Source organism: Haemaphysalis longicornis, unplaced genomic scaffold (assembly GCF_048455015.1).
Source record: "Haemaphysalis longicornis isolate Haplotype H1 unplaced genomic scaffold, Haemaphysalis longicornis Haplotype H1 scaffold_1, whole genome shotgun sequence".
NCBI lineage: Eukaryota > Metazoa > Arthropoda > Arachnida > Ixodida > Ixodidae > Haemaphysalis > Haemaphysalis longicornis.
The window spans coordinates 35,571,485-35,595,519 of NW_027526203.1; the positions used below are offsets into that span (position 1 = coordinate 35,571,485).

General features: G+C 47.7%; 1 protein-coding gene across 1 annotated transcript in view; it reads right to left on the reverse strand.

The window, feature by feature from the left end:
* Positions 1-9,109: 9,109 nt before the first annotated feature.
* LOC144163630 (kinesin-like protein KIF20A) overlaps positions 9,110-24,035 on the reverse strand; it is a 63,434-nt gene continuing 48,508 nt past the window's right edge. Inside the window, exons 2-7 of the mRNA XM_077694457.1 lie at positions 23,294-23,500; positions 21,810-22,034; positions 20,529-21,056; positions 14,987-15,330; positions 11,887-12,055; positions 9,110-9,241 (exon numbers count right to left, since the gene is read on the reverse strand). Of these exons, the coding sequence (XP_077550583.1) occupies positions 9,110-9,241; positions 11,887-12,055; positions 14,987-15,330; positions 20,529-21,056; positions 21,810-22,034; positions 23,294-23,500 (1,605 nt within the window). The remainder of the gene's footprint in view (positions 9,242-11,886; positions 12,056-14,986; positions 15,331-20,528; positions 21,057-21,809; positions 22,035-23,293; positions 23,501-24,035) is intronic.

Consider the following 24,035-nt stretch of genomic DNA (forward strand, 5'->3'; position numbering starts at 1 on the left):
ACAATTTCTGTTGGTTTGCTTGGTCCCCATGCATTTTGCATGGAATCCACTCAGCTCATAATGGACCTGGCTAGAGCAGACAAATGGCTATTGGCCGCGAGGCCCACCACTGGAGAGGTGGGCGCTGCGATCGTTTTGACGTCACTTGTAGGATCACCGTTCCTATCTTGCTGCGTAGTTGGCTTGCAGCGCGGGACACTTCGCTTAGGAAGCGCGTTCTAAAAGTATTTTCATGTTATTTTCCTTCGTTTGAAGTTAATTCTCAGTGCGTCAAGCGCAGTTCGACCTAATAGTGACTGTATAACCGTATCAACTGTGGTAGGTTATCCGCAAACACCATGAGCGTGGTGGTGTATTACGCATGCGACCGAAGCGTAAGCAGCGGCCTGTTTCCCCGATCAACAATGTGGACTACGACGATCGCCGAGTGAAGTTTCTAGATTTCCCCTGTTTGCAAGAAATGTATAAAGCAGGAAATCGTGAAGCGTTAACTGCTCGCACAAGCACACGCACCCGCCGTGCCTACCCGCACAGCCGACGGTGCGGCTCGAACCCACGCAGGTCGCGGCAGCAACAACTTGTCGCCGCTTTTTAAAATCACACAAGTCGTAGAAAAGAAGTTCCAGATTGGTGAAAGTGGATGTTAGTGTGATAAAAATTCTGATAGGCAGTGTCATCAGCTGTGGTTTTCAAAGCGATGCTCAAATATCTGCCGCGATTTACGCCGACCGGCCGCGGAGGTCGGTCCCGGCAGCGCCGGCCCGTTCACGCACGGTGCGGCGAGCGGCCGAAAGATGGCTATGCTTGCGCGCAAGAATCGGCCGAGGCCGTGCAGGTATCTTGATCGTCGATCGCTTCAACAGAAATCACCGCGCTTACAGAGTTCCGAGCGCGGTGGAACGTTCTGTTAGGGACTGTCACTCGCAACTCTAACGGCAATGAAATATCTGCTGCGACGCCAAGCCAAAAGTTCCCAACATCCGATTACGTGCATCCGAAGCCGGCTGCGAGTTGTTGGCGAAGGCCCTCCCGTCGCGCACGCGCGTGTTGCGTTTGGGTTCCTCTAACTTCTTGGGGGCCCCCAACGCTCGGTTCTCCTATTCTAAATATCCCCATTACCCGAGATCATTAACGACGTGTTTCGCCTCGTACGCAGCCTCGCCTTCTGGGAGAAGTCGTGAGTTTCGAAATTGATGTTTGAGAAATGCCGGCTTACTGTAATCATACAAAACACGCTGCAATTATAAATTACCACGCCGAGCACCTAATGAAAACTAAATATAACCTTGTCCGAACCCGCTCGAAGGCGTTAAAAACTCGCGTTCATACCGTTCATACATTGCGGACAAGTCGCGAAAAGTAAACATCAGCCGTGCAGAGTACAGGCTACGGCAGTGATCGTTAATCAAATCCGAGCATGACTATAAAAACATCGTAGGGGAGATAGGCACTGCTTAAGCCAAACTGCAGACCATAACAATACTTTTAAGCATGTGCGGCGAAGCAATCTGGTCACCGTTCTCGCGTCATTCATTTACGAGGCAATACGAGCAGTTCGCGCGGTGAGATCATAAGTGAGCGACGCGTTTCCGTCGCTGTTACAAGGTGTTTGCTTGCACACACATGTCCCGTCAAAAGTATTTCGTAATGAATTTACAGCGTACTTTTCTCGACATCAGTTGCATCGTCCTTGGCTTTAGCTAGCTGCGTATGTAAGAGCTGTGGGTCGCGTTGGTAGCAACTAGTACCTAAACGCGGCGGTGTCGCCGGGAACAAGCGAGTCGCTGGTTGCTTGTCCGAATTATTTGGTTTACAGGCAACTTTTTTGGTAATTTGCATCAAATCCACTAGGAGCGGACGAGACGGTGGCCGCAACAAAAAAACACGCTTCCGCATACGCAGGGGAAATGTGTTGTAGCAGACGACAACACGATTCGGCGTCCTAGAAGTGACGTCACTTGTGGATGTTTTTGTGACCAGCGACAGAGTAGCTGATTTCACAGTTGGATAAGCTAAGCATAATTAACATGGTCGAACATGGCGAAAAACACGCTGCAATCGCCAGAAGTGCAGGCTTGTCTTAGCAGATGGTCCGCTCGGCCATAAAGAACACGGCCGCCATCAAAAATGTGACCATGGTGAGATTGAGGAGCAGTGCTTTCAAATACACTCATCAGTGCACCCGGAAGTTAGTCTGCCTTCATCACAGTTTTTTATGTTATAAAGAACTCGGGCACAGTGAAGTTCGGCATTTATTATTCCCACGCTTGCGCTGTTCGACGAAAAAGGTACTGAATGTCTCAAGCCGGGAGATGGTTCTTGTTCATTGCGTGAAATCAGCCGCTGGTAGTGTGGAAGCCAAGTGGTCTAACTTTTCATTTCGTATCAGCTGTTTAATGAACAAGAATGTGATAATTAAAAAGTGCAAGCTGCCTTGAGGAACGTCAGGCAGCGATAAGCATTGTTCGACGAGCGGTTTAAAAAGATCCTGGCTGATTCCACTGGCCATGACTGATTTTTATAGCTTGCTAGTAATTGCTTCTAGCTTTATTTGCTCAGCTTTTGCGCTGCCGAATGTTTGCGCGAGCGGGTGACTCGGCGCGGAGTCTCAAAGTCGTCGTCGTCGTCTTCATCAGGGGCTTCGAGGGAAACCGTAGCGGTCTGGGTCTTTTTCGCCCGAGTGGTTCCTGCTGTCCATCTCGTTCTCGGCTGGCAGTTCTTGTACGGCTCCTCAGACCTGTCCTCCTCCTGAACCTCGGCCTTGGTAGGCTGGCAGGCGCTCCGAAGCTGCGAGAGCTCCTCTTCTTTGGCCTCGACTTGAAGCGAGGCCGTCACACGAGCTTCCTCGCTGCATCGACCAACGCAAAAAAAGAAGGAAAGCAAAGTCCAACTTTTCGTTAAATATCATTAAAACGGCGTCAGCATTCGAAGCAGGTGTGACAGCGCAATGTGGTTACGCTGTGAAAATAAGAGGAGAGTTTGCGTATTTGAACAAAGTCGAACTGCTAAGGTAAAAATGCCTCGTATGTAACATCTACCTTTAGGACCGATAATCCACGACCGGAAGGTGTGGAGGTAAACGTCCTCACCCAAGTGGCAGCTAGTGAGGGCAGTTGATGCTGACTTGGCGTCCTGCGTCTGCACCGGGACCTTTCATGCGGGGTCAGCGTGCACCTCGTCCGTTTTTTCTGCGCATGCATAGTCTGCGTCGCACATGCCAGTTGCATGCCTTCCCTGGCATGTTGTGCATGTTAAAATTCTTCGGCACTCCTTCGATCGGTGGCCCCTCCTCGTACATCGGTAGCACCGCAGAGATTTTTCCAGTCGCTTCTTCTTTTCTAAGATGCTCAAAGAAGCGTCGCAAGCCTCGGTACTGGGCTTGGCCGATCAGCAAAAAAAAGAAACATCCCCCTCGCGAGGGGCACGATCAAATGCAGAGCATTTCTGCGGGGGGGCGCGCCTGCAAGTCGTATGGATTACGTATTGGTTGTTGTTGTTGTAATTGTTGTCTTCCAGCGTAGACATTGTCGATGAAGTCGATGGTGAAACGTGTCGTGAACCCCCTGCCGCGGCTATGACGCAACGTGGAGCGGCTATGACGCAACGGGGCGCGGCTAGACGCAACACAATCCAACACAATCCACTTTAATTCAATCCAATCCAAATCCAAGCCAATCCAAGCCAATCCAATCGAATCCAATCCAATGCCCCTCGCGAGAGAGTGTTATAGCACCGAAATCGCCACCACGCGAACGCGTGATGCTGACGTCACGATCACGCCACAGATGTTAGCGACGGCAGCGCGCGCGAACGACATATGTGGTTTAAGCGCGAACCGACCGCGGCGAGAGAGCGCGATGCGAGCGCCCCACCTGTTCTTGCGCGCGAACCTAACGCGGCGAGAGAGGGTGTTGCGCACGTCCCCACCTGTTGTGCGCCCGAACCGAACGCGGTGAGAGAGGGCGTTGCGAGCGGAGAGAAGGCGAGGAGGACGCGGGGGAGAGGGCGCACCTCTGGCCGACGGTTGAATGAGCCAAGGATATAAGGCACGTTCGTAACCTTCCGTTCTGTGTCGGCTTTGTGGCTCAGTTGGTAGCGTACCGTGCACCTTGCGTTCCGCCCGCAGAGTCGTAAGATCGAAACCTGGCGCCAGCAAGTATTATTTTTTTATATAGTGTAGGGGGAGCGATGCAGACGCGGACTACGGACGCCAACGCGGGTGACCTCGTGAGTTACTAAAATGCTCTGCATTTAAAAAGGATAGGGCAGTAGGCAGACTTGGATGAAGAGAGAATATGTTGTTTGTTTCTCTCTTTGTCTACGTCTGCTTAGAGCTTTCTTTTCACCTTAGTCATGAACCAACTAGCTCAGCAGGTTTTGTGAAACTGTTATATGCATCCTCAATGCTGCCCTCTTTCGAGATGCGGGTAGGATTTGAATGTGGAGTGGGCTCCCACTGAAACAAATGCAGCGGACATAAAGGCTTGTTTGGCTTGTCCGAACTCAAACAGAAGTGTTAAGAGCTTGTTGCGAGTTCGGCAACTTCAGCCTCAAGTACGAAATAGAAAAGCCTTGCCATAACAAGCAAGATGATGAGTCCTGACAGCTGCTCTTATAAAACTACCTGATTTGCTAGTACCAGGGAGGCAAAAAAAGGACCCTTCCCAAATTAGTTTTCATTCCACCGCATCGCCTTACCCCGCTGCATTCGTGATAAGGTGATTCGTGAAAAGCCGTGAAGCCATCCAGGCTTCACGGCTTTTCCCTCAACTTTCAGCCAGCATCCTACACCTTGTAACTAGAATTCTTGAAATTAGGTAAGGGAGAAAAGGTTAGAATGACAGAGACTGAGAGATAGATTGTGCGAGACAAAACCTAAATAGCAGTTGTTTCTGGGCGAAGGGCAATGTTTTGAAACCTCAATAACTGGTTAAATTAACTGTAAGATTGAAACACCGATTTTAAGAAATTCTCGAGTTAACGAAATTTGCGATCCCAAGCAAGACTTCGTTATATTGAGAATAAACTGCATTGGGGTTCCACTGTATTAGGCCTGAAGCGCAACACCAATTTTAGCTGGGAATAACACGCAAAATATACATAAGGAGGTCATTTATTGCTTCCAAAGCTGTCATGAGTGAATGCTTACAACCAGAGAAGAAACTGGTACTGGTGATGCTATATTCGCAACGCCAGCTAACAGAACTTGCTGAGCTGTGTTGATCAATTTATGACGTAAAAAAAGGCACTAAACAAACGAAGACAAAGGCAGACACCGAATACATACCGGCCTATGTGCCGTCTGTGTCCACCTTTGTCACCTGTTTAGAGCCCTATTCTTTTCAACTTAACAGAGCAAGACATTATTAAATGACATCAGTTTGACAAGTGGCAGCACAGTTTGGTAGTACACTACAAATGATCCTCATGGGTCAGAAGTCAAAGCAAACTCCTACACGCTGGTTAGAGTTCTTCATTGTATACCAGTTGCAAAACGCCACTTGAAAATCTATAACTTCTACCTCATTCCTAGTAAATGAAGACTTCAGAATCAACGGAATTAAAACTGATCTTTTGTAGACTTATTTTTAACAACACAACTGTTTCAGCAAAACTTGCTTTGCAACTTAAGAAATGTTTCCAATGTTTCATGGTCTTTCCACTATAGCCAGCAGAAGTAGCTGCAAGCAGCTGGGTGCTACAATTTTCTCTCAGTAGAAGGCAATCTACTCTAGTTGCCTGCTCACCCCAAGCCAGCTGACAAACCAAAGATCGCCTTTTCATACAGAGGGCCAATGAGAAGTTTTGCAACACTGCATACATTGAATAACTGTAGTGCTGCCCGTGCTGATCATGTTGCACCGTTTACAAAAGGCGTGGCTGCCATACCTGGCCAACAGCTCCTGGCGGCAGACGCTTAGCTCTTGCTCCGCTGCCCTGTTACGAGACACTGCCTTCTGCAATGCTTCTTCCGCCTTGTGCGCCAACTCGTGGGATTATTTCGCATCTGCCTCGAGTGCCCAGCATTTTTTTTCTAGGGTTGAAACCACGCCAGCTTTATCCTCAAGGTCACCCTCAAGGTCACGCACCTTCACCTCCGCCTTTTCCAGGTCCCGGGCAGTTTCGCCACGCCAACCGCGGCAGTCTTCCAGCTGCCAATAATGATTCTCCATATCGCGCTTCATTCTCGTCTCGGCTGCCCTCGAGGCTTCGATCTTGTCTTTGTGCTGTTCACGCAGGCCTTCAAGCTCACGGTTGCGCTGCCCGAGCTCATACCTCAGCTCGTCGAGCTCGCGGCTGTGTACTTCGCGGGCAAGCTGCTGGGAATCCTCAAGACTTTGTTCCAGCTACTGTTTGCCGGAAACTTGCTCTGAGAGCTCTTGAGAGATATATGCAAGCCGATAAGTGGCTTCTGGAGCGGCGTCCTCAGCATGGCAGCGTGCCTGCGATTCGTGGGCCAACTCATTGCGGAGCTGTTCCACGGAATGGCAGAGTTTTTCTGCTTCGTCTTGTAGTACCCAGGAGAGCTCCGCACTCTTGGCAGCCTCGGCCGCCTCCAATGCAGCAGCCCACTCGCTCAATTCGTCCAGGGATTTCGCTTCACGGGAGTCCTCCGTTTAGACCTCATCAGTCTGTGTGCCTTGGTTGACGACGACAGCTGTAGGGTGTTGCGTCTTGTAGCGACCGCAGTCTGCTGGTAGCGGGGCCGGTCGCCGTCGCTTCGTCGAGCCAGGACTAGGGGAGAGCTTAGAGCAAACTCAACAGGTTTATTTACATTTTTACAGTGAGTTGTCGAGATGAAGACAGAAGACAGATCTTGGCGGGCCGCAGCACGCCCTTTTTGTTGACCCCCGATTCCTAGGTCCCTAGGTTAGGGATCCCCTTACAAAACAATGCGGACCAATGGTGATGTGTACGTTCCTCGCTGTGAAGCACCGCCCTCGGGTAGGGACACGCCTTTCAGGTATGTCGGCAGATGCGCACACGCACACACACACACCCTTGCCACTCATCAGGAGCCTGTAGCAGAGGGGAAGAACGGAAGACGCGCGGGCGCCGCGTATTCTTTTGGTGTCTGCCGCGCGCTGCGTTCCCAGGGAGCCTAACAGCACAGATTAACAAGGTTCGTGGAATCACTCCGGGAAGGGTTAATGGCTTGACCATTGCCACTGCCTTCTTCGCTGTGCTGCCGCCGCCACGGGGTCCCATTGTCCGGTCGTCGCCGTCTGGGCTTTCACGCGCACACGCGTTCAGTTGCTCAGGCCGGGGGAATACCGGCGGCTCCTTAATCCCTTTTGGGGCAACAACACTCAACGCCGCTCAAAAGCCGCTGTCAATCAGTGGCCGCCGCCGCGTTGTTGGCCTCTTTTCGTTTCCGTCGATAAGCGGTGGGGAGGTCGACTGGCGGGTGACTGACCCGCGCAAACATGGCGCCAGTGAGTCATAACAAGGGCTGCAGGCGGGCACAAAGACACACGCGTGTTAAAGGGACACTGAAGACAAAGTAAAAGTTTTCTATTAGATCGATAGATTAGATCACCAAGAACACAAATGTACCGCTCTTGCGCAGAGCGTTTTTAAAATTCGGTAGAAAAATACCGAAAACGTAAAGACAGGTATCATCGCTCCGGTTATACTTCCCAACTTACACCGGAAGTGGCTAAAATTGCTCGACAAATATTTTACAATATGCCTTCGGAAGTTTACCAAAACTTGATGGAGCACACTGCTTTTTAAACGGCTTCCTTTAATTGTTAGGTGAACTCTGTAAACTTGCCGTCTTGCAACTTTCTTCACACTGATATCAGATATGGCATTATTTTTTCAGTTAGTCAATTAGTTACCAACATAATTAGAGATAATGACTCATTTCGGAGCAACAATAGATAAAATAGTGTTAGTATTAAAACTGTAATCTTTATAATTTCCACTACTATGAACCCTGGCGAGTGCAATAAGAGAATCGGTTTTTTGATGCACCGCTTGCAACTAATTTTACAGCTCATTAGACCTTGGTGGCACTAGAAGGAAGGAAGAAATGAAGAACTCTTTTTTACTTAATTCTGAAAACTGACTTTTGGCTTCTTTTATATTTTATAATCTCGCCTGCAGCAGCAACTTGTTACTCGTACGTGCAGGCGTTCATTGCCAAAAATTTACATACCTCAAGGATACAAACGAACAACTTTGAAGCTTGGTATAATATTCTTCATAACTCCAACTTCAATGTATGCCCATTTTTTCAGTACTCTTTACATTCAGGGCATCAAAAATTTCTCGCCGCATGGCCATGCAGGAAACAATAGATGTATGCATTGGTATTAATAATTTCCCTAAAAAATTCAATTGGTTGAATCTACGGTATTAAGGTACATTTATAACGCCGTGAACAGGGTTTCATTCCGAACTCAGACCTGTTTTTATGATTAGTAGACGTGTACGGGAAACATTGTAAGGCAATATGGCTTGTCCGCATCGAGGCACGCGTTTACCTGAGCATACTATACTTTAATATCCCTTACATGGCTTGTCAGCTCGCTTTTAGGATTAAATGAAACATCATGGGCAGTAATTACAACGCGTTCAATCATAACCGGTCGCGCAGTCAGGCAATGCTCTAATGCGCAGCGGCTATGCTATGTGCGCCGCAGCTTTTGATGCGTCTACCGTTTTTCCCCCAATGCTACAAAGCCCGCTGTCAAACATAGCAATAACTAAGCGTGTAAACATCGCAAATAAGACTAAACGTTCACTTTGCTAACCGCTATCACAAGAGCACACACCGCGTTTCACCCTTCCAAGTAAAGACTTTACTTTTACCTGTGTTTCACCTTTTTATAAAAAGGTCATACTACACAGGTCACCGAACAAGTAAAAAAAATAAAAATGACATTACAGGAACACTTCAGCTCCTTTGTTCACAATTATACACGGGCGCCCTAGTGTTCCTGAAAGTCCAACTTTGTTTTCGGACTTGGTCAATACTCCGTTCTTCATCTTTCGAAAAACACGGCAAGTGCAGCCTGTCTTGCAATGCTCTCGCAGCAGTGCGGCACAAATGACACCCCGTCAACTAGAGGAAGCCGGAGGAAGTGGTCCCCTACCGGTCCTATAGTGCCGCCAAGTCCTGTTGCGGGGCTTCACTGGTCGACTGTGCATGAAGGCGCTCCTCCAGCAGGGCCACACACCGCTCGGCCTCTTCGCAGCGTCCCAGCAGCCCCATGGTGGAACCACGATCTGGCTGTTGGCAAAGAACCAGGAAGCCACGATCGGGCACCATCAAAACTGACTGTGGGGATTCGAGCGGCCATGCAGACAAAATACATGTTTGCTTTATTCGAGAGATTTCGTTTTTTACAGTGTCCCCGCGCTTGTGCGGCAGCAAACAATGCAGTATTCAGTGAGAAATTAACCAATTTAGGTTAGCATTTTGATTCTCCCGCCAAACCGTTTGTTTTAGCGACGTCTGCAATGAAGTCATGAGTGCGGGTATTCAAATTAATTTCCAGTGCATCAGTGGGACCTGCAACCTTGCAACCTTGCTTACCTTCAGTCCTCTCACATGGCGCTTAAATACTCAGCCCCGGAACGTTGTCCGCCATTGCTTTGTTGCACCTGGCTTGCTTTAGTTAGGGTAGGAAGTAACCGCTTCGTGAAACATGGGATATGCTCGACAAACAGGGCCACGTAAGACTACTTCGCTTATGCCAATCAGCCAGTGTCGTTTGAGACAACTCGAGAGTGGCGGCCTGCTGTGCAGCTAAAACAAGCATAGTGCGCCCGTACCAACAGCAGTGTGCATCGGAACTTGAGATTTACGCGTAGTTTCATAACTTTCGTTGTTTACACCACCGTTTATTACTGCTGCAAAAAGACGGTGCATTGCATTTAAGCGTAAATAGCTCGTTCGGCAAGCTTATTCGGCAGCAACCTCAGCAAGCTCGTTCGGCAGCAACTTCAGCCAATTGAGCAGCTGGGCATATGACATCATTGGTTCTGTTGCGGGAAATGAGAGAGTGGGTCGCATGGCCATTCCCTTTTTTCCTAATTGTGTAGCTTGTTTGAGGGAAGTGTGCATTATTAGTGGTGTCAGTATTATTCTCTCGAGGCAATCTTTCGAATGAACAAAACTTGTGTGTTGTCTGCATGGCCTTTTTAATGCGCCCGACCTCCACCTAGGCTGTGACGCACCATGGTGGATGGTGGCTCCGGACGCATTTAGACCGTCTGGGGATCTTTGACGCGCCTTAAAATCTCCACACACGGGAATTTTCGGTTGTCACCTCCATCAAAAAAGCAGCCACCGGGACGAGGTTGAGCCCGCGTCTTTGGGCTTAGGAGCTTAAAGCCTTAAACGTTGAGCCACTGCGGTGGGTTCGAGGGCAATGAGCCATCTAGGCTATTTGCAGCATTGCACGTTACGCAAGAATTAATCAGCAGTAGCACTCAACCCTTTGCATCAACTCTCAAAGCCGAAGACCGCGCAAATGCATTTACAACTGCCCAGGGACTGTGAGATAGTGTGAAAGTTCTCTTTCACTGCTGCTGCTCGTTTCCCTTGGTGCTCCAGCCAAGCACTAGTTAAAATGAAAAGGCTAGAATAAAAGTTTATTTCATTTTCTTTACAAGACATGGCAAAGAGAGAGGTAAAGTTGCCGTGGACAGCTTACCCAGCTATCGCCCCATACATACGTATGGGCAGCAGATGGCACGTGACAATATCCATCCTACAGCATTTGCATATATTCATTACAATGGAACGTCAATAAAACCATATTTTTGCACAATATGCAATAAACAATTCAGAAAAAGGTACTGTTGCAATAAATGTGAATAAATCAAACACAAATGAGAAAGCGCAAGTTTAAACATTCTCTTTGGAAACCTTCCTTGCATGCATACCAAGAACAAAAAGCTTCGTAATAAAATCGAGGTCAGACAATAAGAACAAACAGTTGGTGTTGCATGTGTACACACAAAAGTTCAGGGAGCGTTACAGAATTCAAGTAAACGCCACGTTCAGTAAATTGATTTAGGAGATTGAGGATCATGTGTGATAACAATTGATGACCATGGCTAGCTCTGCAAAAGCGAATGGTTCAGCATGCCGAGTCTTGTACGTAGGTGCAGTAAAAAATTAAAGCTGTTCCACTCAATGTGAGAGCTGTTGCAAGTTCAGAGCAGTGATTTACCATAATGCTCTGTTGCGCCGTTATCCGCTCACTGCTACCACCCAACGCAAATCAAATTCGCCGCCTTTGCAGTTCTCGCGCATCTCTTGCCTGAAACTGCGCCAGTGGACTCCTGTTCTGTTTGTGCCTGCTTCCCCCCCCACGTGCGGGTGTTGCACTGCACCTTTTTCACTTAGAATCGTAAAAACCAACCCAACCAGCGTGCCTAAGTGAACGTGGGTGCTGCCGGTTAATTACGTATATTTTGCCTCAAATGTACCTACAGTTTTTTTTTGCGCTAAACAACGGGGAGAAGTGTGAGAAGCGCCAGTGGTTCACGAGTTTCGAACGCTTGGGACTCTATAAACCGCTCCGCTTTCGAAGCCTCTGGATCACGCCGCGACGACAGCAGCCACGACGAAACGCCAGCTCTAATTGGGTCCAGCGAGTGAGCTACGATGACAAGGCGCACCCTAAAGTGCTCAGCACTTAAAATTAATCGTTCAAAGCTTGAAATAAATATCTCATGTTAGGCTTTGCCTGACCTCTTACAAGCTGTGCTTACGCGACACTTATAGGAATCGTCCATAATAATCAGGTTTTAGCGAGTGACGTGGTTCGGCTCAAGAGATGAAATGGTCAGCAATCGGAAACTTGCGGCCCCAAAACAGACAGCGAAACGAGAGAGATGTTCACTGGTCGGTCGGTCTCGTACCTGGGGGTACATCTCCATGAGGGTGATCTCGCAGGCACTGCTGACGCGCACGGTCATCTCGCGGTCGCTATTCTCGCGGATCATGCGCTTTGTCTGCTCCAGTGCGGTCACCATCTCTTCGTACTCTTTGTACTTCGCCTCGTGCCCACTTGCATTGCGATCGCTCCACCTGGGCACACGGAACAAAGAGTGGAGTTGCGGTCCATCTGACTCCTTCTCATACCGGACAGCTCCGGACAGTTCACCAGTGCTATCGGTAGGCAAAGTAGAATGTCGTGCTGCGGTCCCTCGTGACCTGCCGCACTCTGCAACATTTTTCATTCTCATGCCTATTCAAAACTTGATTCACGAAAGACGAAAATGCGGCGCAAACTAGACGCGGACGAAGCAGAAACGATACAACGGATACGACAAATTGGCGCCTGTATCTGTGTTATCTTCTCTCCTTCGCCCACGTCTAGTTTGCCGAACATTTTCGTCTTTCTTCAAGTATATACCATCCAGTACAGTAACAAGTTTTGTTAAATTGATTCGCGACTTCAATGTGGAGTTTTATTGCGTTTGAGGCATTTCACAGACAAGGTAAAGCATCTGGTGGTGATTTCACAACATGCCCACTCAGAATCCGTTTCATTCACGCGACAATGAATGGGTTTTTAATTGTAAAGTGGCGTCCTCTCGGCGTCAAAGTTAGCCACTGCACACCACAGATTTTGAAGATATACAAAAGCTTACCACTCAAACATGCTGCGTCCCTTTTTCTATAACATTAAAGTGGTGAAGCGGAAGAGGATATCTGCAATCGCCAGATTTAGGCACCAACCGTAACAATCAGTGAAATCGGCTGAAAATATCGACAGGTGACCAGTGAAGCTTCTTTTCGGTTCAAAAAAGTTTTATAGGTTTTAGTACTGCTGTTGCATGTCTTGCACAAGGTCCCACCATAGTTTTTAATATTAATACAGTGAAACTGCGTTGTCTGATCACGGCTGGTACGAATTTCGGGATTATACGAATTTTTACAATTCTCCGGCCAAAGTGCCCTGTATTCAGCTACCCACTTTTCTGGTGTTCCAAATGCGCACACGTGCGGATATGGGTGATATGAGTCATCGAACTACGACTGCCAGCTGGAAAGTGGAGAGGGGACCACACGAAAAAGCTCCCCTCCCGTGTGCACTCAGACGGATTCTCTTTTTCCCCGCTGCCAAAAGCGTCGTATTTGAAGCTAACAAAAAAAGCAGAAAGAGTGAGAGAGCCGTGCGAAGTTTCCAAGTTTGGATATGGGGAAGGCCGGCAGGAGGCAGCCGCCTGAGCCAAGTGCTCCATTATCACATGCGTTATCAACTTCAAGATAGCCAGGCTCTCGGGTCTGATTAGTGCTGTGGCGCAAATTGCGACGCTTCTCAAGAGCGCAGGGTATTTTTGTTCTTTTTTTATACCACTGAAGAGGTAAGGATTTTGTGTCCTGACACAAACAAGTATGCTTGGATGCACATTTTAGAGCGACTGACTTTTCCTCGAGTGGCTTCGAGGAGTGGCACAGCCGTCAGTTTCGCTAGGTTGACGGGTGCGCATAGATCCAGAACTTGGTGTAGAGTATTGATTTATTTATTGAAGCATACCCGAGGAACGTAGGAACAATTTGTACATCTGAGAACTCCTGAAATAAGTTTCTGGCTCACTATAATCACCTATATACGTTGTGTGTATACTTTCTTTGTGCATCTTTTCTGATTATTTGACCAATAAAATGTAAATAATTGTACATTTCATGAAACTGCTGTTATGCGTTTGGAAGGGCAATGCATAAGCTACAATTTTATGCATAGCAAGCCTCAAAAGCTCACGAAGAAAAAATCTGGAAGCACTCAAAATCGGCCGTTTCCACCGTAATGACAGAGTTTACTGATGAAAAAATTTATATTACACTGCAAGCCAATCACTGATGTCATACATTTTCAATTCCTGGGGAAACAGAATGTTTACTACTATACAAAGCATAATAAACTCTTCCTTCCTAAACCTTGGTTTTTTCCTTGCTTTCTGTGCCATTGAAGCAAACACTAGCCGTTGCGAGCGTGATGGTGAATGCATTTTCTGCACATTTGCAAGCCCACTGCTGCCTTAACTTTAACGTTATTCTTTTTCAGCTTCACTCGATACAGTGTCAACAGCCGTTCAGAGCAGAATGTCAGTAGGATGACACGTTAGCCAATCCAGACCACCCAACCTGCCTCGCGCCATTAGCGTCCCGTCACAGTGGCCTTAGAGTTTTATACAACGATTTCCTTAGATATAATAGAGGAATATCTGTAGCCTAGCACCCCGCGACGTTCCTCTCCTGCTTGGCTCAGCTAGCCACATGGCTAATTTTCGCCATTTATGCCAAAATAAAAAAAGGTGGTAACTTTTTTTTACGGGCGAAGGCCTTTGGGGCTGTAGGCGTCTCCTGTCATTGTCATCATAATTGTCGTCTCTTGTAGTCACAGTACTAAAACACTGGAAAACTCGTTTACGCCTTGCGCTAGAACGTAACGCTTACTAAAACACACCGGGACACTAAATTACACCTCGCTCTTGAGATATTCGGGCTTCAGAGACTCGAAACATTTAGAGCAAAGCCGTATACCTCTACCCCCCAACAGTTTCACCTCTGTTGGCAAAAACGCCAAGGCGCCAAGAATACACTTATACGCTGCAGCCTTTGCCCCTTCCCAGGTTTCACGTTAGTGGAGATGGCCCGGGATTTTTTCCTTGTTCATCTTGCACGGAGCTTCTAAATAATTTTACAAATGACTGTTTTGAAGCTCCACTTTCTACTGAAGAAACATATTTAAACATTCTTTTAAGGATAATGGTGAATTTTTGCACCCACAGGCAATATTTGAGCTCATTGGTGATCCATGCCAAGGGCAAGCGGAACATTCCTACCTGCTGCCTGACGACATGCTCACCTAATGAAGCACAGCTCACCGGGACAGTAGCGCCAGATTTCCCCCTAGTACAAATTAGTATAAAACTCTGTGTCAGTGACTACTCAACTGGTTCCACTATGACTTTTCGCCTAAAAAGCACCGAGTTCATCAGGCACACTTGCTTGAGCTTCGGATGGGTTTCAGCCAGTTCCTCTTCCAGCTCTTCAATGATGTCAACGAGTGCCTTCACGTCGCGTTCATCCAACGGGACATAGTCGACATCCGCCACAGCCACGTTAGAGTCGCTACGCGCCTCGCCCTGGCTGGACCGGTGCCACAGCTCAGTGATGCGGCGCACGGTCCGGTTGCAGCGCTCGCGCCGCGTCTCCAGCTGCACGGGGACGACCTCGCACGCGACAGCCGAGAACTTAAGGGCGTTCACCGACTCCTCGAGCATAGACAGCGCTGGGCAGATGTTGACCACTAAAGAGATGTGGCCGCCCGTGGTGAAGAAGGCCTGCATCACCTGTTGGAACCAGAAACAGGAGGGCATCATCACTAGCTGCACTCGCACTTACGAGCGAGCTCTCAGACGGATAATTAGTGCCGTGGCAGCCGAGTTAAAGGGGCCACGAACTCAAAATACGTTTCGTTCTTTAACGATTTCGCTGTCACTGACGTACTGGCGCGTTTTAGCATTTCCTCTCCAGTGTCACTGACGTACCGCTACGTTCTCCATGGTGCGTTTATAAATCCGCACCATAGCACAAAGTGGGCACGCCTGGATTGTTGACGCCATCTGTAGAATCTTTCTAGTAGCTCGGATTTTCACTTGCTAACTCTTTCAGCAGTATGTTGAAGAGTATGGAGCGACCGCGTCCACCTTTTATTGATGAAGAAGGAGAAGAAATTTTTTTGCCGTAAACATATTTACATAACAAAATATACAGAAGGAGGTCCCAGAGCACGAGGCTGGAGGGGGACCTCCTGTAGTGTAGTGACCAGAGGGGCTTGGTCACTACACTCACTGTACTCCCTTGGGATGAGTGACCATACGGCATACGTGCAATTACGGGTGCAAGGGGTGTTGTGCCATCCGCAACGAATTTCTAGGTTTTTTCTTCTGTTCCTGCGTCGGCTATGGCGTGCCAGGTTAGCCTAGCGCGCCACTGCATCTCCAATTGACCGAAACATGACTCAATCGTGGCTTTCGCTCACTAATTTCTGTGCATTGTCCGGGCTGCTGAAATTGCTCCTTTCATGCGCACGATTACTTTCGGATGGCTGACGGCACGGGACCTTCGACTGTGGATGGGAGCGATGGTTCTCCGATTCTGATCTGTATACGAGCCGAGCTCGGGTTCGCATTCTGAGAGTTTCTCATGCGAGGAAGGGATGCGAGTTCCACAGCATCAGATTCTGATGTTGAAACGGCAGGGTCGTCGTCCCACAAGTGTGCACGGCAAACTGAAAATATCTGGAAGAAAGGCTATTTCTCACCCATGCTCTTTCCTTTCGACACGTCACGTTCCGGACGCTATCTTAGTAAAAAAATCACTATGTTCCTTCCCTCATATTTCAGAAGCTAAGCTGACACTGGGGCGTGCGTCACAGCCAGATACAGCCGACAGTGAAAGGGTTAAGAAGACTTTTTCGTCCCAGCAACAATAAGTATAATGTCACAATTTTGTCACAAACTTCCAACAAATAATTGAGACATTAGAGAAAAGATATGAAGAAGCGCCAACTCCCCAGTAACTGACAAGAAACATGCCTATGCGATTGTAGTGTGGCTTACAGTTCAATTTTTCCGTATTACTTAAATGCTAACGTAAATTTAAATTCCTCAGGGTGCCTGCCAAGTTGCCATTTTCATATTCCTTGAGTTTTCAAAGTTTTTCCTGAGTCTTTTTCATGAATTCCCTGAGTGACACAGAACATTGAGGTCAAGACCGGCTTACACCACTTCGCCAGTTGCTGTCGCTCTCTAACAAGCATGTTATTAAATAAAATATGACAAACTAGAGTTAGGATGCTAACCAGTACCTTTTACTGCGTTCAAAAAGAAGAAAGTGTTGTAGTAACATTCACAGTGAATAAAATATCGAAACAAGAATGGTAAAGCCGTACTCTATGTTCTCAGCTCGCACCCAATGCCTCAGTGCTGTATTTCACTATTTAAAACAGTTTATTTTTGTTTGAATAAGGTGCACCTTCATCTTTGACGCCGACTCGTTAGGTGCCCTTAAACGCCGTGATCCTTGCAGCACCACAGGGTTGCGCACGATAAGCGGGAAGAGTTTGTTTGGGATTCAAATCAGAAACACCTCAACCACGCTCCGCTATAGTGGCTCCTCATAAAGTTGTTCTTTTGGTGCCCAGCGAAAGCTACGCAGTCAAAACATTCCCTGTCTTCCTACGCAGATGAGTATAGTGCCGGATAGCAGTTAAAAGTAGCTCTTGAAGCGGGGTACATTGTCTATACTCGATACTTAAGTCGTATTTTTACACAACTGCCAACTTTTTAAGTTTAAAATAAGTGAGATGGGTTTTTTGTTACGCAAGATGCACAACTCAATGATTCGCAACATGCATCAACTAACTAGAAACCACAGTAGATGGTGCCAGGTGTTCCACTATAGTATTGAAAGCGACTACTGCCATTGCCCCTGTTGACTCTGTTACGCTGCCACAATACGCTATCGTGGCGCGCAACGTTTTGCCGCTTTTCAGGAGTCTGGGAAATTTGCCAGAACACAAAGGGAGCGTACAGGGGATCATGTGGGAATAGGGTGGGGGGAAGTTGCAAGCTGTACAAAGCGGGTTCTCAATAGAACTAGTGACTTCAGGGGACGCCGGAGGTCTGCCCAATTTGGACTTGTTGTTGCTCGAGCCAGCATTACCATGAATTTTGCTTCCGTTGTAAAGTACAGCTAGTTTTCCCTGATAGAAGCACATATCTCCCAGTTTTCCCTGAGTTTTTCCAGACAATTCAAACTCCCTGAGTATTCCCGGTTTTCAAGGTTGGTAGACACCCTCATACTGATAACTATGTTTTTAAGTGCTGGCCCTTATTACCTTACTCTTACATACCTGTAGCGAGAAATATGAATGTTTTTGAATATGTGTTGGGATTTGTTAGTTTAAAAAGACATCTCAAGAGACTGAAATGGAGCTGAGTGATTTACCAAAGGGTAGTTCTTTCAAGTTGAACAAAGCTGTATTCTGTCTTCATGGCACCGTAAAGGGGCCATGAAGACTGAATACCAGTTTGTTTTATACCAAATATTTGGTATTTTACAGTGCCCCCAGCACTTGTCTCGCAGGAAACGATGCAGTATTCACTGCGAAAGTAACCAATATATGTTAGAAATTTGATTCTCCCACTAAATCGTGTGTTTCCGTGACGTCTGCCATGAAGTCATAAGCGCGTGCATTCAAACGAACTTCCACTGCATCATTCAGCTCTACAGCCTTGCTGACCGTCATTCCTACCAGATGGTGCTACTATAGTCAGCCATGGACCGTTGTCCAGCGTTGCTTTGTTTTTGCCAACATTTGCACGTGGCTTGTTTTTGTTACGGTAGAAAGTAATCGTTTCGTGAAACGTGGGGTATGCTCGACAAACAAGGTCACGCAAGACAACGTCGCTTTCGCCAATCAGCCAGTGTCGTGAAGACAACTCCAAAGCAGCGGGCTGCTGTGCGGTTAAAAAAAGCACAGTGAGCCCAGTACCAACAACAGTGCGCATCGGTACTTTTATTCTAAGGCGTATTTTCGTAACTCTAATTGTTTACCACACCATTCTTACTACTGGAAAATAAATATGCATTACATTTAGGCCGAAGAAGTAAGGAAGACTTTGAAAGAAATGAAAGGGGGCAAAGCACCTGGTGAGGATCAGATAACAGCAGACCTCTTGAAGGATGGCGGCGAAATTGTACTTGAAAAACTGGCAAACCTGTATACGCAATGCCTAATGACCGAAATGGTACCGGAATCTTGGAAGAACGCGAACATCATCCTAATCCATAAGAAAGGCGACATGAAGGACTTGAAAAATTACAGGCCGATCAGCTTACTGTCAGTCGTCTACAAGGTATTTACCAAGGTAATCGCCAACCGAATCTCTGCAACCTTAGATTTCAGTCAACCTAAAGAACAAGCAGGGTTCCGTAAAGGTTATTCAACAATGGACCATATCCACACGATCAATCAGGTGATATAGAAGTGCGCTGAGTATACGGAACCCCTATATATAGCCTTCATAGAATATGAGAAAGCATTCGACTCAGTCGAAACCCTAGCAGTCATTCAGGCATTACGGAACCAGGGGGTAGATGAGCATTATGTACGAATACTAGAGGATATCTACAATGGGTCTACAGCTACCATCATCCTCCATAAGGAGAGCAGTAAAATACCTATAAGGAAGGGTGTCAGACAAGGAGACACAATCTCTCCAACGTTATTCACAGCATGCTTACAAGAAGTATTCAGAACGTTGGATTGGGAACAGGTGGGAGTAAGGGTTAATGGAGAATACCTCAGTAACCTCAGATTTGCTCATGACGTTGCCTTGCTAAGTAACTCGGGGGACGAATTGCAAAGCATGCTTTCCGCACTGGGCGAACAGAGTAGAACCGTGGGCCTGAAAATTAATATGCAGAAAACTAAAGTAATGATCAATCCCCTCGGGACAGCACAGCAGTTTGAGATAGGTGGCGAGGCAGTGGAAGTGGTAAGCGAATATATCTACTTAGGCCAAGTTGTGACCCCAGATCCCAACCATGAGGCAGAGATAATTAGAAGGATCAGAATGGGTTGGGGTGCATATGGCAGACATTCTCAGATAATGAATAGCAGCCTACCATTGTCGCTGAAAAAGAAAGTGTATGACAGCTGCATCTTACCGGTACTCACCTACGGGGCAGAAACTTGGAGATTCACTAAGAGGGTTCAACTTAAATTGAGAACGACTCAGCGGGCAATGGAGCGGAAAATGATAGGTGTAACATTAAGGGACAAGAAGAGAGCGGAGTGGGTCACGGAGCAAACTGGTGTTAAAGACATAATAATAGAAATTAAGAAGAAGAAATGGACGTGGGCAGGGCATGTAATGCGAAGGCAAGATAACCGCTGGTCATTAAGGGTAACAGAGTGGATCCCCAGAGAAGGCAAGCGTTGCAGGGGGCGGCAGAAAGTTAGATGGGCAGATGAGATCAAGAAGTTTGCGGGGATAAATTGGTCACAGTTGGCACAGGGCCGAGGTAATTGGAGAATAATGGGAGAGGCCTTTGCCCTGCAGTGGGCGTAGATAGGCTGGTGATGATGATGATGATCACATTTAGGCGCAAATGGCTTATTCGGCAAGCTTACAAGCCCTGTCTACGTTGGGTTTGCTGTTGCCAACCTCAGTCAATTGTGCAGCTGGGCATATGACATGATATGTTCTGTTGTGGGAAATGAGCTAGCGGGTCGCACGGCAATTCTGTTTTTTCTAATCGTATAGCTTATTTGAACAAAGTGTGTGTTAAAAGTGGTGTCAGTATGATTCTAATAAGAGGATCGTTTGAATGAAGCAATCTTGTGTTTTGTCTGCATGGCCCCTTTAATGCCCACCCAACGTTTGCGCCACTACTTCCTCCAACAAGAAAATTAACTACCACTCGACAGCCGCCCATTCAAATGCCTTTCATCAACAAACCAGCTCCCTCTATTCACCTGTGTGAGCTTGCTCTCCTGAAAGGGCACCCGCACCTGCTTGGCCGCAGTGTTCCGGTTTTGGCGCAGTCCCTCTAGGCATCTGCCGAGCACCATGAGTGAATTGTTGATGCGTCCGGCCTCCCGAAGGCGCAATCGCCCCGTGCCCGTCTTGGAGGGCCGGTCAGAGCCGGCCAGGTCGCACAGCATGAGTGTGCTCACGCGCCACTTCTGGCCTCCAGCCAGGGAGCACACGAGCCGCACAGTGAACACGCAGTGGCTGCGGCTCGAGCTCCGGTTCAGGCTCGTCTCGGCTACGCTCTGGTTGTGGCGGGACAGGCAGAGCAGGGGGTGTGCCTCGTCTGCGTTGCGTACGGGGACTTCCACCAGGCCGTGCAAGAACGAGCACTTGGCGCGGTCTTCGCCGAGCTTGAAAAGAGTGCGGAGGCCGCCACCAGCTGCTTTGCCGTAGGCCATCGTGGACGGTGGGACGAGGAGTTCATACAGTCCCTCGTTGTAGATCTCATAGCAGGAGATCCAAACGAGAACCTCCTGCCCAAGGAAGCAAGCAGGTGACCATTTGCAGCTTTGTGGGGTGTAAACGCTTGACGTGTTGAACCGTGTTTGCAATCACGATTAGCTCGCAGTATGCTAATTCGTGACCAAAGTAACCAAGCCTTGAATATATTTGAAAATGGCTTTGGCTTTGCTGCAATGCAGGGACACGCTTCTTGCTTCAGTGCACAACATACACCGCTACCTCACAAAATGCGCTTCCATACATACAAACCGCACGCTACCAATTAGAAAACGTGCATGTGGTTTGTCTGTTTTAAAGTGCATTTTGTGACGTAGGTGTGTATGCTATTGGAAAACGTGTAATTTCCCGTAAAAAAGGGAGGAGAAGGTGTTTCGCCAAACATTTTTAGAACACTTGTGTCCTATAGGGCAGACAAACTAGAAATAAGCTTGGCAATAGTTGGGGGGCAATATTCAACAAGCTATGGGTAATTGAAGCGTTTCAAGCACCTACAGCATGAATAAACCCCTCCGGCAGCCCTCTTCTGTTTCGCTAAATAATACCCTGTATTGCTGCAAAGAAAGACGCTCTCTTTTAAAGCTGGAACCAATGAGACTTCCAGTTTGGTTACAAAATGCTTGATACAGTCTAGCGCTAGTATACGGGTTAGAACCCCTAAAGTGACGCTGACATGCTCTATACATGTTTAATTTTTGCGCCATCTCCACAAAGCTCGTGCGTACGCGTCGACCACAGGTATAACACGTGGTGTAAAAGAGCACCTGTACCATGCTGTACCGGCCATCGTCACTGAAGCGGGAGTTGAACAGCGAATAGTCTTTGCTGTCGCCGGCAGGGTGGTGGAAAGTGCTGAAGTCAGCCGCACCGTGAGCCACCTTCTCGCCTAGCAGCTCGCTCTTCGAGGACAGCACGGCCGCCTCCTCACCAGGGCCGAGGAAAACGACGCCCTCGAAGCGGTCTTGTCGGACAGAAGCACCTGCAGAGACCTGGGATAGACGGAGAGGAGCAGAACGTTGCGATCAAGGCAGGTGAAACTCCAACACGTTCGGCCATGGCTGCGACGGCATCCCGAGCGTTTCACATCCACACAACACTCGTAGTTGTGCTACCACTTTCCAACCTCTGCGAACAAGTGTGAACATTTGTGGACAACCCATGAGCAGAATAATTAGCCCAGTGCAGACAACGTATTGGCGGTGAGATGTTTGAGTGGCGCCCCCTTGCTCCCAATGTTAGCTTTCGCTAGAAAGCGCCTATTTTGATGCTTTGGTGCAGGGGTCGGCATCCTGCGGTTCCTCGCGGATTCCTCGCTTCGGATTCCTCGCTTCGAGAACGAGAAGCCGCAAAACGTTCCCCACTACTCGATAAATAAAGAAGACATTTAATACGCCACTACACGTGTCTTTACTCTAACAACCAATTAACACGCTACTACTCCACGGCTTTGAATCCCCTCAGGGCTCCCATGTGGGAAGATGGTGTAATTTTTTTTATGAACTCCCGCCTTTTGAGTCGCGCAACTTCCCGCAACAGATCGAACGACTAAATGTAATCCCAGCCACTCCCACAACCAAAACCAGGGTAGAAACCGGCGAAGAGCACTCTGCATGAAACACGAGCGACTGCTTCGTTCGGAGGCCATGTTTTGCTATCTTCACCACACCAAGATTGCGGCGTCCAGTAATGTCGTTCCGGAGACACAACACCCCAAAAATTGCGGTTTTTCATCAACTAGCGGAAGTAGTTTGTCGCCTCAGCACACATAAATATTTTTTTCTACAGGGGTTAGGTATGGTTTTTGATGGGAAACCTTTACAAACTCACAGAATATACCATTTGCAACCAACATTGGGACATAAAAAAAACTATCTCCAGGAAAATTTTATGCGGGTCTTTTGTTGAATGATCAATCAATTAAAACTTTACAAACAGCATCTCCCTGTTAATGCAGGAAAATTATGCCGTCAGTAAGCATTTTCCCCCACTGAAACAAACGGCAGTGTTAAAATCCTTGGTTCTCAGACTGTTTTGGAGCAGGTCTGCGCAATTTTTTCAATTTTCGAGCTTTTGGAGCAGCTTGGCGCAGGAAAACAAATTGGTATCAAAACTGCGCAATATGCGCCGTTGTCTCACCCCTGCCGGCGCTATGCCATAAACGGTCCCCTCTGTACTGTGACTCCTGCTCACAAACACCAGATATTAGTGCATTCCTAGAACAATAGGAAAAAAAATAGCACTACCATACCTGGGATCCCAGAAGTTTGAAAAGCCGGTCCAAGGTTCTAGGTATGATTCCTGGATCCGTTTGTGGTCCCTGCATAGTGTGGGCCTTCCCGCTGGAAGTTGGGCCGTAGGCAAATAGTAGCACATTTTTGCCCTCGATGAAGGCATCCAGGGGCCCCCGCATGGTTCTTTGGAAGATCTGCTCCTGGCGACTCGCCTCTGGGAACACCTGGGAAGACAAATGGCGCTCAGTTGTCACGCCAAGTTTGTTTTTGACACTGGACTCCACACATTCTTCGCGTGAATGCAGGAAAGAGTTGCAGGCTTAGTTCATTTCGTGACGTAGCCTTTCTTTCGCGCGGATATTTTTGCAGGCAAAACGAACAAATCCTGGATCACACCACTCTGTTACACTCCTACAGTTCAGTGATTTATTGGGCCGAACATTCGTTTAAGGCTGCTATAACACATACGATGGGTGTTGGTTTTATTGCGCATCAAACATCTTTGACTGCCAAAATGCTTACGTACTTTCCTGAAGTCAGGAAAAATTTGTACTACTGGATTGTATTTATTCTCAATTTGTCTTCGGTGCGGTTAGCAATTATAAAGAGAATGATAATACATCCAAGGTCGCATGACTCATTCTCTTGTTAAAAAACACGGTTCTTAAGATTAAGTGAACAAAATAAGAGAAAACGTCCGTGCAAACTCAAAGCAAGTCGAAACAATATTGTTACGTGGCGCAGGACATGAACAATGAG